Genomic DNA, 14266 nt, shown 5'->3' with positions numbered 1-14266 from the left:
CCCCCCATTTTATTTAACAGAATGGTCTTGTGTGCTATAACCCTTTCTTATTGCCGGTGAGCTGCCCGAATTTCCAGATACAGAGTTCAGGGGAGGAGAAAAGCTCACGGTAGAGGAGACACTAGAGGGCAACATCGTGCAGCAGTGCTGTGTAGGAGGTGGGCTGCTTTCATGCTGGAGTCAAAACGCTTTTGCTGTTCAGCTTCACACACAGCTTGATCCGGTGGGCTGGGTCATTCCTGAGCACTGAGGTCCTTTCTAAACCCTTTTACACCTTACAGAGGTGGAGACACGTTAAACAGAGAGGGTCTGTCTCGTACAAGTGCTCTCAGCCATGATGCTTTGGAGGGATGAGAGGAGTTTGTCTCCTAAATACCCCAGGGTTTAGCAAGTTTCTTCCTTGTTCACTATGAACCAGCTCCTGAGAAGTCTTGCCAAGAACCAGATGTTGGGCTTGAGCATCTTAATTTGTCACGGCTCAAGCTGATGCGAGAGCATTGCAGCACCAGAGATGAGCTGAGGCTGGCAGCCCACCTGCCCCGGCTCATGCAGGGTCACCTAGAGCAGGTAGCTTAGGGCTGTGCTGAGTTGGGTTTTGAGTGTCCCCAAGGATGGAGCCTTGACAGCCTCGCTGGGCAAACTGTTCCAGTGTTTGATCACCCTCACAGTAAAAACAGCCTTATGTTTAGACATAAAGACTTGGTGAGGAGGGATGGGTGGCTTATCCTGCATCAGTCAGAGGCAACCAGATGGGGTGTGATGGAGGTCAGTGCAGAGTCCTCCCTCCCCACTATGACAGCAAAGAGGAAAGGAAGGACCATAATGGTCCTTCCTTGCGTTTCTACCTATGTTGAGCAACAGCCCCAGCTGTTGTCTGGGTCACAGTGAACACAAAAAGGTGGTTCTTCATAAACCATGTAGTTAAACTCCTTGCTGCTAGATGATGTAGAACTTACATGGTGTACAATGACAGCTTTTCTGCTTAAAAAAGTCCTTCCAGGAAGGATTCTTCCACACCTGGGAATTGTGAACCCCATTCTCCCACCTGATTTGGGAGAGCTGCCCACCTCTCACTGCTCAACAGCCTGGAGCAACAGCTCTCTTTTCTCCTCCGAGCTTGGCAGCTCATACAACTGAAAACAGAAAGTGGGCTCATATTAAAACGTGAACATTTTAATTCCTGCGACTAATTGATATTATGCTGTAATTAAATTATATTCCCATGGTGCGTATAGCATCAGGTTTGTAGTAATACAAATAATTAGTAATTATCGCTAATCAGATCAGTTAGCAAATGGCAGATTCCAGATGAATAAGCTGGCCAACAGAGTGTGTGGTGAGGAAAGCCAAGGAAGGAAGAAGAAAAACTCATTGGTGGTGATGGATAAGGGGAAATAAACTGCAACTGAGTTGCAAGAGGACGCAATCTTAGAAGATCCTCTAGGCAATGATTGTCACCCTGGGGCTCAGTTCTTGGAAGATGCTCCATTTAGACCTGTTGCACTCTGCCCTGAGTGCCTCCCATGCCTCCTACCATGCTTTGGTGCTGAAGTAAATCAAGGGCCTGTGCAGCAGCATGCACAGACTGCCTTCAGCCATAGGCACCTCCCTAAGCTGACTCCCAGCTAACAATTCCTTGAGGATGACAAGTGATGGTGGCACCTCAGGGCCTTCCTCAGCCTGCCAGGAGCAATGTGAGAATGGGCTCCTAACCAGCTGCTCCCGCTAATCTCCAGGTAACTGCAGTGCTGCAGAGCTGCAGAAATAGGTGGAGTAGGGAAGCCCAGGCATATCTGGTGAGAAGAACAGTCTGAAAATGCACCTGGGCATGGGACTCAGTAAGGACTCAGTGTTAGCACAGATCATGGGAGACCAGAGTAAGGGTCTTCATGGTGCTGCAGATGCACAGAGCCTAACTTGAGCACACTGCAATATGCCTACAGCCAGCAGAGAATCACAGCCTTCCAACCCATAGCTCACAGCTTTAATCTCTTGCTCTGAGCTGTCCTCTGGAGGCACTGGTTTCTGCTAGCTAGCCCTCCTGGGCTGAAGCTGGATGTCAGAAATCCCTTTCCCTGAATGAGTCCAGCAGGAAGGAGTTCAATGTTCTGCTGCAGAACGCCCCAGAGATACAGGCATGATCTTCATCTCAGCTCTAGGGATGCTGAACTAGCTCCTGAGCAACATGGAGGCTTAGCAAATAGTTGTAAGTGTTGGAGTTTAGAGTCTGGTGGGATCACAAAGCAGGGAAGAATGCTGCTGCCTGTTGACCTTGCAGAGCAGGTCAGTTGAAGGTGTTGTGTGTAACCTTCAGAAGGAGATTGACGTCAGGACTGGATGGAAGCTAGGGCTGCACAGAGGAAGTGTGTGTCTTGATGTCTGTAGCTTCTCTTCTGAGTGCACCAGTGTGGGAGCTGCTTTGCTGTGTTTTGCCATGAGGCCCCAGCTCTATCCAGCAGCAGCCCCCCCAACCAGCATTGAAGTCTTGTTTCTGAGCTTCTCTTTTTGCTCCAGATGTGTGGGAGCATCCTCTGGGAGGGGAGACCATGGGATGAGGAGAGTACATGAGGAGATCTGTGCAACAGTCTGCTGGAGCATCTTACCCTTCAGCTCCAGGGTCATGATCTTCACTGCAGAAGAGGAGGAGTATGTACTTCCAAGGATTCATTACTCAGTGCAGAGGGCTTAGGAGAGCTGTTCTTCATGGGGCCAGGGAGAATTTCTCTACAGACCAATGATGTATAAGACTTCCTATGTGAAAGGCAATATTGCATTCTAAACGTCTCTTTCTGCATTGAGATACAGCAAAATATCGCAGTCTGGCAGTCCCCTCAAATGACAGCAAATAGAGAAGATTTGTAACAATTTCAGTCTGGACCTGTCAAACCAAGTTCCAGTTAAAAGAGAATTCAAGCTGCGCTCTTGCCAGCCCGGCTGCAGTTTGATCAGCATCGAGTATTTGAGAGACATATAATTTCAAAAGAGAGCGGTCTCCCTCGGAAAGGTCAGTGGGAAATATTCTGCCATTGGGAAAGGGTTTTGCTTTTTCTCAATTGCACAACGCCCTTGAAGCCAACATCTTCCTGCAGCCAAGCTCTCCTTTTGATTAAATGGCATTTTTCTGATGGAAAACGTTCTAAGCAAACATAAAATGATTAGGAAATGTAACCGGCTCTAATTGCTGCTGTGTGCCAAGAGTGAGCCAAAAGGTCCCTTTCTTGGAGGGAGGCAGGAAAAGGGAGGGTATTTTCGTTGATGAGTCAAGAAGTCACTGGCTGCTTGAAAGTTATTGGTGAGAGTTCAAAGGCAACGCTTCAGAAAGGGGCAGATGAACTAATTAAGCACATGAAATAATGGAGGAAGGCGAGGACAGGTCGTGGTGCTTGGAGTCATCTCAGCTCCTTTCCAGAATCCTATGAAAAGATGAAGAAATGAGAGAAAGAGATATATTTGTGTGTAGCATTTAAAGTGGGAACAACGGTCTACAGGCCCATATAACGTGATAAGCAGTGGTTTACCAAGGTGTTTGCCAACCCTCCAGAATGGGAAGTAGCCTTGCAATGATGTATATATGTGCATTGTTCTACCTGAACATGTAAAAGTGCATGAAGCAGTTTGCTGAACCAAGGGCTGCCTGCATCTTCATGTCTGTAGCCTTTCCTGGTTAGAGAGGATCTCCACAGCTTTGCTGTGATGAGGGCGGTTGGCATAATGAGAGTTTGCAGTACCGTAGCCTGCTACCAGGCTCAATGCAATAATTGTTCCCAAAGCTCGTAACTTTCAGATAGAACTTCTTCCTGCAGCTTCTCCTTGTGGACTGTTTCCAGAAGTGCCACTGTTTGGTGTCATCTTAAAAGTTCTTTTCCTCTTGCATGCAAGCAAGCATTTGGCCTTCATGAGATGTTTTGGGTTACTCATTTAATGGCTCAGTTTTGTGGGTTGCTGTTGGCAGGGCAGCAGTTGTACGGATGCTCTTCCTGGTCTCCAAGATGGTTTGCTTCCTTGATGAGGCTGTTATTCTGTTACAGCTCTTAAGTTGCTCTTAAGTAACCGAAGCAATTCAGTAATAATGCAAGCTGTTGATTCATGAACCTGGTTTTGAAAGGAAATCTATATTATTTCACCAGCATCTTGGCTCATGTGAGCATTCATTTATTTCTTGTGATCAGTCTTGCCTCGTGGGTATGGGTCAAATGAGTAGAAAATAACAAATATGCCAGGACTAAGTAGGTGTTCTTAAAAGATAATGGATTCACTAATTCTAGGTCAGAATTAAGACATTGGGCCCCAGTACTAAATGTGAATCAATCGCATTCCCTTGGGTGCTCAAATTTGCTTGCAGTTTGGGGGGAATTCAAAGAGAAGAGTTGCAAATTCTTATAAGGGAGCAAAAACTGGTGGTCAGACCACATGCTGTTTTGTCTTTTTGATTGGTTTTACACAAAGAAAATGTTATTTCTGAGGGTCATGCAGCAGGTTTGTGAGAGAGAAGCAGCTGGGGGAGCAGGCAATACATTGGAGGGCAGAGATGCCTCTTGAAGGGCCCTCGACAGGCTGCAGAAATGGATTGCTATGGACATTGTGAAGGTCCTTCACTGAAAACAAATGTGGTGTCCTGCCTTTGGGAGGTAATGACCCAGACTTGGGAAGTGTGTGAGGGAGTTAACTAGGAGTCAGTAGGTGCCCCTGCAGCACAGTAGGCTAATGGTCTGTATCAGCAGAGTGAGTAGAGTGATTAGGGTGATTATAGTGATTATAGCCCTTTCTACTTGGGACTGATGAGATCTCACTCAGTTTGGGACTCCCCAGGGTAAGAGACAGAGGAAGGAACTAGAGTAAGTACGTCCAGTGGAAGATACTGAGCTGGTTGGGGGATGAAGCATAGGGCAGTATAGACTCTATTAAGGCTTATCATAGAAGAAATCCATGGCCAATTTGGATGAAGACCTGCTGTCCTAGGGGCTGGGTCCCTTCTTCTGCAAAAGAGTGGGCACCATGCTGCTAAGGATGTGTCAGTACCGCTTCCCTACACACCCATCTGCTTGCCACCACCCAATGCTAACGAAAGATGCATTGAGAAAGGTGACAGGGATTAAAAACCCAGCAAAGAGCTGACTCAAAAGCAGAGAGCAGGGAAGCAGCAAAGGGTAGCTCTCATGATCTGTTACCCATTTCATACATCATTATCGATCACTGTTGTTCTGTTTTGTGTTGAAATCCACAGCATTCTCCTTAATGGAGAACAAGTCAATTGATTTCTCTTAGTCTTTCTGTACTGTATTTCACATGTACATGTATGTGTATATATGCCCATAGACACCTGTATATGTATGCATATGTATTTATGCACGTTTTTATATATACATGGCACTAAAAAATGACATGATTCTGAAAGAGAGGAAACACTTCTGAATTTTCTGGAAGGACAAATTGAATCTGGGAGGTATGGGAATACTTAACCTTGCGTTGGAAAGGGAAAGCTGCTGTAACCCACCTGGTACATCACTTCTGATGCTTCACCTTTGCACAAGCACAGCCTGCTACTGGTCAGGCAAGCCAGTAGAGAGGGGGAGTTCTGACCCCAGCAAGATAGTGTGTGATGGTAGATTGGATGTGGTAAATTACAGGCTCTCTCCTATTTCCCACCTCATGAAGTCTGTCTCCCACAGCCCTTTCCCACCCCTCTGCTTCCTTCCCCAGACAGCCGCTGCCCTGAAATGGCTACAGCATCTGCCATAAGTACACTTGGACATGTCCAAGGAAGGAAATGTGATGGCATGAAGTGGAGTAGCTCCTACCTGCTGACCACTGCAGGCAAGCAGGGTCACCAGAGCTGCCTCATGATCAGCAAACCAAAGACATATGATGTCCTCACCATATCACCATAGACTGCAGACACCTCCTGCTTTCATTCCTTTGACACAGCCATGATCCTTGTGTCTGCAACACTGACTCCTGCCCATGATGTCTGAAGTAAAACCCAATGTTCTGTGCTGCACAAGGGAAGTGGAACCATGGGCTGCAGTGACCAGGCTGCCTGAGGAACCACCCCACAGCATTGGTTGTGCTGGCCTGATACAGAAAGCAGAGGATGCTTTCAGGATGCTGAAAAGGCCTGGATTAGTTTAGTTGGGAAAACTGGCCCCGTTCTTGTTGTCCATCATCTCTGCCCCTTGTTTTGGATTTGAAGTTGTCTGGGCCCAGGACTAGGCTACTAGGAAACCAGGAACATAACGAGGTCCCCTAGGTGCAGCCCTTCTGCTAATGTTCATCTTGTGTTGCTAACAGCCAAGTGTAGTGAACTCTGAGACTGATGAAACCTGTTCTCCTGCAGACCCTGTGTGTATCATGGCCTGTTGTGCATGCTGACCGAAGCTCCACCGCTGGCTGGGGCTTTCAGCAGCCTAAGTGTGTGTTTTCTGATGTCTAATGCCCAGTGTCCTCTCTGTGCCCTTCCTCTGGGCACAGCGGTTGGGTACATCTCTGCCGTTGCACTGCTCCTTACTGTGAAGTTTACAGGCACTTTGTTTTATTAAATACGTCCACTCCCTCTGCCAAGTTCTATCAAAAGTGGTTCCTGAATGAACAAGTCCCCCAGGTTAGAAACAGCCTCCAGCCATCACTGTGTGCACTGATGCAGGAAGAAATGAAGAGGAGATTACAGAGGAGCTGACGGTTGTTGGCTGCCTGTGAATTCCCTCTGGAGCTCCCCACATGGCATTCCCCAACTTTTGGAGGGAGGGTGCATGGCAGCCAGCCCAGAGAAAGAGGTTGCCACTGCCATGGGCAGGCAGGCTGGTGTCTGCCCCCATCTCTTCCAGCCTTGGGTTACAGTGATGCTCCCAAGCAGCCTCTCTATGCCCTCTCCTTGCCTCAGCAGGGAGCTCTCGCAAGCTAGCCAGACAGTGAGTGTTGTGTGGAGCATGGGAGACATTCATTTCAGGCTGAGAGAGATACAAAATGCTCACGGCTAGGAAGATTCCCAACTGAAGGCACTGAGAATCAGTGGAGGTATCAGGGGGTTATGAAATCCTGTCAGATAGCAGACGTAATGTGCAATTAGTCTCTGACCCAGCACATTATTTGCTGAGCATCTCTCTGTTCTCCCGAGCTCTGAGACGTTCACAAAGAGGGTTTTTTTATTCCCTATCAGTGAGTCTCCAGCACTCCTCATGTATCTTTTGAGGTTAATCCACAGTGGCATCCTACATCCATGATTAAACTGGAGCCTTCTGACCCTGGACTTCACGGTTGGGTATTTTTCCTCATAGTAGATCTTAGCTCTCACTACACTTTGTCATTGGTAGAGATATCAGTGCCTCTTCTTTAACATTTCCTGATGGAGGAGTCTCAGGTCTCCTGGTTAGAAAGTCTCACTTCAGGAAGGGAGGGAAGTAATGAGGCAGCTGTAGCCTTTGAGAGACTGACTGACTTTTGGACTTGACGATCTTAAAGGTCTTTTCCTACCCAGTTGATTCTCTCCATTCTCTCTGTGATGCCAGTAAACTAAACAGCATCTCCCTGTGTGCAAACACAGGAGGGCAGAGCACTCTGGTACCCCAAAAGTGATGCTCACTAAAAGTAAAGTAGCCTTTAGGCATGGAGGGAGCATATAAGCAGCAATGGCTTCTGAATAACAGGTAGGTTTAAGGGATAAGTTCAAGCTAGAATGACAGGTACACCACCTCAGTTTCCAAAAGCTTTGAAAAAGGAAAGCACCCACAGGCATTTTCTTGGTGTCTATCTGTAGATAAGGAAGCTTTCAAGGGGCTGTCTTTACCTGTCAGTACTTCCTCCTGTCTTCCAATTCATCATTCACAGTAGATGTAGCAACCCTGCCTCTCCTCCCTGGTTACACAACCCTTCCTTTCCCAAAGGAGGAGTTACAAACAGAGAAGAACCATCAGCAACAAGCAGCCAACAATGAATAATGAGTGTTTTACCTCAATAATATCTTACAGCATTTCATAACCACTCTTGAATGGTATGGCTCTAAACAGCAGGACTAATTGCTATAGCAGTTTATGGAGATATCTCTAGCTGACTGTGATTTCCTAGTTCATACAGGTAAGTACACCATGGCATTACTCAGAAACACCAATGTCATCTGGGTAAGGCAGATGTCAGATTTGACTGAACACACAATAGGGAGTTCATGGCACATTTATTCTAGGAATCACAGAATCCCAGACTGGTTTGGGTTGGAAGGGACCTTAAAGCTCATCCAGTTCCAAGCCCCTGCCATGGACAGGGACACCTTCCACTAGACCAGGTTGCTCCAAGCCCCTGTGTCCAACCTGGCCTTGAACACTGCCAGGGATGGGGCAGCCACAGCTTCTCTGGGCACCCTGTGCCAGGGCCTCAGCACCCTCACAAGGAAGAACCCCTGCCTGATGTCTCATCTCGGTCTCCCTAGATGACTAGCAGTAGTACATTGCTAGTCTCCAGGCTTAGTCTGAAGCCAAACAACTCAATATGAAAGAACTGCCAATGACTGCAACAGGTCTTTGGGTCCAGGTACAGTATGGGATGCTCCATACGGATACTTCTCCATGTAGCTGATCTTGGGGTACTGAGGTAAGTTTCATTCAAGCCTAATGCTTCATATCCATCCAAAGAAAGTGTCACACGGAGCATCAGCAGCTGTGTACCATGTATTTTAATAAACTGTATAACTAGCAGAAAAATAGTTTTGGATGTGTTTGTCCTCCTCCCCCATAAAATTAAAAGAAAAAAGTCAAATCAAACCCAAAATTATGCAAAACCCCAAAACAGGAGAAAAATCCTGCCCCAGAGCGAAGCTGACACATAATACAGTTGGAAAACAAAGGTCTTTGAGGCATTCTTGGGTAAAGAAATGTTTGTAAAACACAAGGCAGTGAATCATAAAATGCTTATTGTTTTGATCAGCTTCTCTCTCTGTATATATGTATATGGCGATACACATATATTTATGCTGATACACCCTTGGTGGGATGAAATAGTACATCTGTAAGACAAAAAAGAAATGAATAAAAGGTTGATTCTGGGGAAGAAAATAATTGTGTCATTTCAGCCAGTGGAGTAAGGACAGTGCTCAGGTTCCTTACAGCGTACCATTGCGCTGCTTAGCGAGGGACAACCTCATCTCTCCATGGCTATGTTGTGTCCCTGGTCCACGGCCGAGCTGTGAGCTTGTGATCTGAGTGGTCTCCTTCACCGCTCCATGTGCGAGCAGGACCCCAGAAATGTATGAAGTGTTCTTTCCCCTGGTTAATTCCCATGCTTTACCATGATTTGTAATTTATGAGTATTTCAGTTTGCATTCCCCCCCCCGACCCCCCCAAGTTTCTTGCACTGCTACGCAGGTCTCCATGGTAAGACGGAGCAACCCAGGTGAGCAATACGCCACAGGAATGTGCCGTTATCACGATATGACCGGATGGAGGAATTCGTTTTACAATGGATCTCATGCTACTTCGACTTCACCCTCAGTCTGCGGAGCCAAGTCATGCAGCAACCTCAGCCGTTCTGCACTGGGTGGGCCTGTGGGTCACATCTTAATCCAAAAACAAGGAAAGGAAAGAAAAGAATACTCTTTTTTTATTTCCTTTTCTCCTTCCATGGAAACCTACCCACACAAGAAGAGTAGGCAATGCCATTCTACGCTGAGGTCTCTGCTTCACTCTTAGGCAAGTAAGTCCTGTGTTCAAAACAAAAGAGAACATATTCTTCTTCCTGTTGTTACACTGCCAGCCACCGTCCAGGCTTTCCCAGCTCTCAGTGCAGTGCTTAACAAGCAAACTAAGCACAAGCTCATGCTGGCTGCAAAGTTCAGGTCCCCAAAAAGGTATTGAGAGAACAGCTCAGTTTGCCAGCTGCTTGTAAACACCGTATTGCAAAGAAGGAAAAGGCAAACACCCCTCTCCACACCTCCCCCAACTTCCTTTTTCCTTTTTTTCTTTCTTTTCCTTTTCTTTCTTTCTTTCTCTCTTTCCTTCTGTTTTCTCTTGTATGGGGGGGTCATGAAGAGAAGCAAGACTTGTGCATCACAGACTGCAGAGCTATCCCCCCAGCCAGCTTCCCACCCTACAATAATGCACAAGCCCACGTTATCCTGTACCTGCCCCCAGAAGGTGTTTGTCTCTTCATCTTTGTGGAAAGTCATGCAGTCTGATCTGCTGGGGGGTTCTGCAGTGCAGGCGCCGGGTGGCTGGTTCTCCCCCTTTCCTGAGGCTCATAAATGATTGTTTTTGGACAAATAGGCAATAAGAGCCACGGCCACCCCAACGTAGATGCCAGTTCCGATTGTGATGGACAGGACAGCCAGGAAGAGCGCTCGCCGGGAGCTGGAGCTTGCATGGTGGAAGTCCCCCTTGGCTACTGCTTTGTTTGTCTGCAAGATACACAACAACAACAACAACAACAATGCAACGTATTTACTTGTTTCCCCTGGAAATGAAGATGTGATGCTCATTTCTTGGCTGAAACATGGTCCTGGGATACGACAGTGAACTGGTTGGAGAGCAGGTACTTGTTCAGCTGAATGAGGTTATTTGCACAGTTAGGATGATTATTGAACCAATGGCATCTCAAGTGGTACTTTTAAGTGCCTTTAAGCTTAAACATACCCTAGGATTTAATACCATGCATCATGATGACTCCTGAGATGGCTCAGCCTCCCATGAGAATGTGAACCTATGGGCTGTGAGCCAAGGATCTGCCATGTCCCTTCCAGACACAGCTACAACCCTCTTTTGGTGAAGCACTGGAATGGGTTGCCCAAGGAGGTTATGAATGCTCCATCCCTTGTGGCGTTCGAGGCCAGGTTGGACAGAGCCTTGGGTGGCATGGTTTAGTGTGAGGTGTCCCTGCCCATGGCAGGGGGATTGGAACTGGATGATCTTAAGGTCCTATCCAACCCAAACCATTCTGTGATTCTATGATTCTCTGATGTGGCTGAATTCCAGCCTGGCTGAGAAAAGCAACAAGGGAAAAGCCCCATAGAAGTGCCACTTGCACAAAAACGCTCTTCTATGTCGGCTGAAACGGTTGGTCTGCTCTTACCTGGAGAAGGACAAAAGGGGCTGAATTTTCCCTTCCAGTGCAGTGCTTCTGACCACACTGAGTAGGTGGAAGGTTCACCCCCATAGCTCAGGGTTCACCCCCATAGCAAGGCCAGATACCACCAGTTCCCTTGCACCCACTTTAGGCTTGAGCTTTAGTGCAGGAGAAACAGCTAGGAAACCAGAGCTAGTAGGCACTCTTTTAGCCTTAATTCAGATGAACACTTACACATACAAGCAGGGCAGTTCCCTTGATTATCAGAGGGTTGACACACAAGCTTAGAAAAGAGGAGTTTCCGTTTTGATGGTGTTTTTTGAAGTGGCTTTTGCATCTCTTGCCATGGCTGCCAGTAGCTCAGAAGACTAATCCAAAGCTCTGGCAACTGCATCACAACTTCTGTGCAGCTTTGAGTACCCAAGCAGGTGCCTTGAATTCAATCTGATCATGTGGAGTTCCCAAAGTAATTTGTCAGGCTTTTTGGCTTGAGCACAGCAAACCTCACAGACTTACTGTATCTGTTAGTATAGCTGTCAATAATGAGCACAGAAAGAGTCACTTCCTCACTGATGGATGTCTCTTGTGATGATCCCACAGTGACACGGACATCAACGGGATGGCCACTGCACAAAGCTATGCCTGGAGTTTGAGAAGTATTAAAATACTGGTTCTTCTAACACATCCTCCCTTACGCCTCCAAGACAAAAGCAAACCCCCTGCTCAAAACAGGAAAAGGCAAGCTAAAATTGGACAAGACCGATCTACCCATTGCCAAGACCACTTAATGCCGTTTCAGTGGGTCTCAGCCTCGCAACATAATGAAAGGAGGATGTCCTTTTTATAGACAATGGTGTGATATCAGCAGGGTCACCCAGCAGGCAGTAACAGATCTGTCACTTACCAGAAATGTCTTGTAGAGGCATATGAGCTCCGTAAGTTCTGAGACAGTCCTTGTTCCTTTGCAACGAGCGAGGAATTCATAATTCTTTAATTGTATTTCCCCACAAATGCTCCTTGTGCTGGGACATTTTCTGCTTCACTGTCACCTATCGCTCTATTTATGTCTTTTATTTCGCTATCTTGCTACTTAGAGCAATTTACAGCAGCCAAATGACAAGCTTTCACGCTGAAAAAAGGGCTTCTGGCCTTTCTATCAATGACTTTATTAGGAGAACCGTCTCTTCTCATTCATCAACCTCATTTTTTAAGCATAATGCCTTATAAATGTTTCAGGCAGAAACCATGTCAAGCAATATGTATTGGAAAAGAGAGAGACTAGGCTGCAGGCAGGGGGAAAATGATCATGTCAAAACAGCAACATCTAAACACCTCCAAGGTGTTTATACTCCTACTGCCGTGTCCTCTAGCTTAGCTGGGTACTCATTCCAAAAGGATGACCAGTTAGTGACCAGGGATGTCATGAGCTTCTTGTCTGGGACCTCCAAATACTCAAAAAGAGCCCTTCCCACAAAAACCCCAAGAGTTTTAGGCATCATGGATGTATTTGTTAGGGTGGCTTAAAAGTTATGGCAAGGAAAGCAGAGAAAGCTTTATAATGACTTGGTCATTCAGCTCTCCAAGCATCTGCTAGCCATTGCAGCATTAATAAAAGGCTTGAGCAGAGAGGCTTCTATACACTGAAGTTAGGCTGGATTTGTCAGATGAAGGGAAATGCGCAGCACTGAAGCTATTTGGGCTTTTGGATAGAGTGTGGTAAACAGTTTCACACCTCAAACTGGAGGGAAAGTTTGAAAATGTTGGAACATTTCAGTTTGACATTTCTGAAATGTCACGTTACGCTATGAAAAATTCGGCAACATTTTGGGTTGACCTCTTGGAAATGAAACTTTGTGCGGTTTCAAACCAGCATTTTGTTGCTGAAAAATAGATGGAAACTCAAAGGGAAAAGGAACCATTAACCAAAATGTCAAATAATCTGAAAACTTGACAGTATGCCTTGATTGGATTCAATAAAAGAGGTCAGATCTTCCCAATGATGAGTGACCCAAGGGGATTCAGAAGGCTGATTTGTCAAGCACTAACAGACCATTTTTTTCTATAGGATCTTCAACCTAGTGACATACCTGCTCACAGAGAACAGCTTTTATTCTTGATGAGCTCTCTGATGACATTTGTGAAAGGATTAGACCTATGGTGAATATCTTCTGCTTGGGGAACAGGCCCAGGCTTTCACTGAAGTCCTAGTTTCCAGCAAATTTGGGGCTTTTCCCTTTAACCCAACGCATGTTTCGTCACTTGGCAAAATCAAATCTCTCCTACACCAAATTCTGAATGTAGAGTGTGTTGGTACGGGCACATGAGAAGGACAATCTTATATTCCTCCTTTATTCCATCCAGAAAGGTTTCCATTGCGATGGAGAACTCATCCATGCAGAAGCCCCCCTCCATCAGTGTCAGACTCGTCTGAAAGGACTTGCTTATCACTAAGAAAATGCTTTGTTCCTATTCCCTAATTAGCAAAACCTTCCCATTACTGCCCAGAGTCGCTGTATGCAAACTGCAGCATTTCTGCAGGTTTAAGCTAAACAGATCTGGAAAACAGTTGCTACACAAAATGCAACTGAGGCCAGTTTTAATAGGTTAACATCTGGCAACGAATAAGTGTTTTTTTCTTGGTCTGTTTGGGTTTTTGTAAACAGGGATCAGGTCTTTGTTATCCCTGCGCACGTTGAAGAAATCCCTTGGTTTTGGCAACCCCCATGACAAGGGCTTGGAACTGGATGACCTTTAAGGTCCCTTCCAACCCAAACCAAATCATTCTGTGATTCTATTATCCAGCCCATTCGATGCCTGACACAGAGAAGTGACACTCTGGGGCTTCCATGCCAGGGATGCCTGTGCTGTAGCAAAACCCCATGCGGGATATGAGAACAAGATATGTCTTGTGTGCTCATCTGGCATCCACATCAAGCCTGGAAATGGATTTCTGTGAGTTCCTCTTCACAGGCTCAGCTCTGGGCTCACTAAAGCAGTACTGGCTTTTTATTAGCTCTTTGCACTGACAAGTAAAGCCCCAGCTATGAATGTTCCTGGGCTGAATCCTACCTGGTATTAACTAGTCCATCATGATTGATGCAGCTGGGACTGGTGGAAGAATGAAGAACCAAATGCCCTCCTAACAAAGGGCTTGATTCACTACAGCCTCTTCAAGCTAAGTGCCTTAAATTAACTATTAAGGAATACAAACAGCTATTCTAACAGC

The 14266-nt window shown here is 46.3% G+C and overlaps 1 protein-coding gene across 2 annotated transcripts in view; it reads right to left on the bottom strand.

Moving 5' to 3' along the window:
- Positions 1-8641: 8641 nt before the first annotated feature.
- The window catches only part of SYNDIG1 (synapse differentiation inducing 1), a 58194-nt gene continuing 52569 nt past the window's right edge, over positions 8642-14266 (bottom strand). Inside the window, exons 4-5 of one of the 2 annotated variants that reach the window (XR_009727481.1) lie at positions 10103-10375; positions 8642-9538 (exon numbers count right to left, since the gene is read on the bottom strand). Coding sequence is in view for 1 of the 2 variants with exons in the window: in XM_061367147.1 (XP_061223131.1) it covers positions 10217-10375 (159 nt within the window). In the remaining variant the exon portion in view is untranslated. Of the gene's footprint in view, positions 10376-14266 lie in introns of both variants that reach the window. The other variant, XM_061367147.1, reaches the window with a different exon arrangement.

The sequence above is a fragment of the Neopsephotus bourkii genome, unplaced genomic scaffold, assembly GCF_033783945.1.
Source record: "Neopsephotus bourkii isolate Nb327-2 ecotype Australia unplaced genomic scaffold, CSIRO-AGI_Nbou_v1 NB_1373, whole genome shotgun sequence".
NCBI classification, from domain to species: Eukaryota; Metazoa; Chordata; class Aves; order Psittaciformes; family Psittacidae; genus Neopsephotus; species Neopsephotus bourkii.
This window is presented reverse-complemented; position numbering and strand designations above follow the sequence as displayed.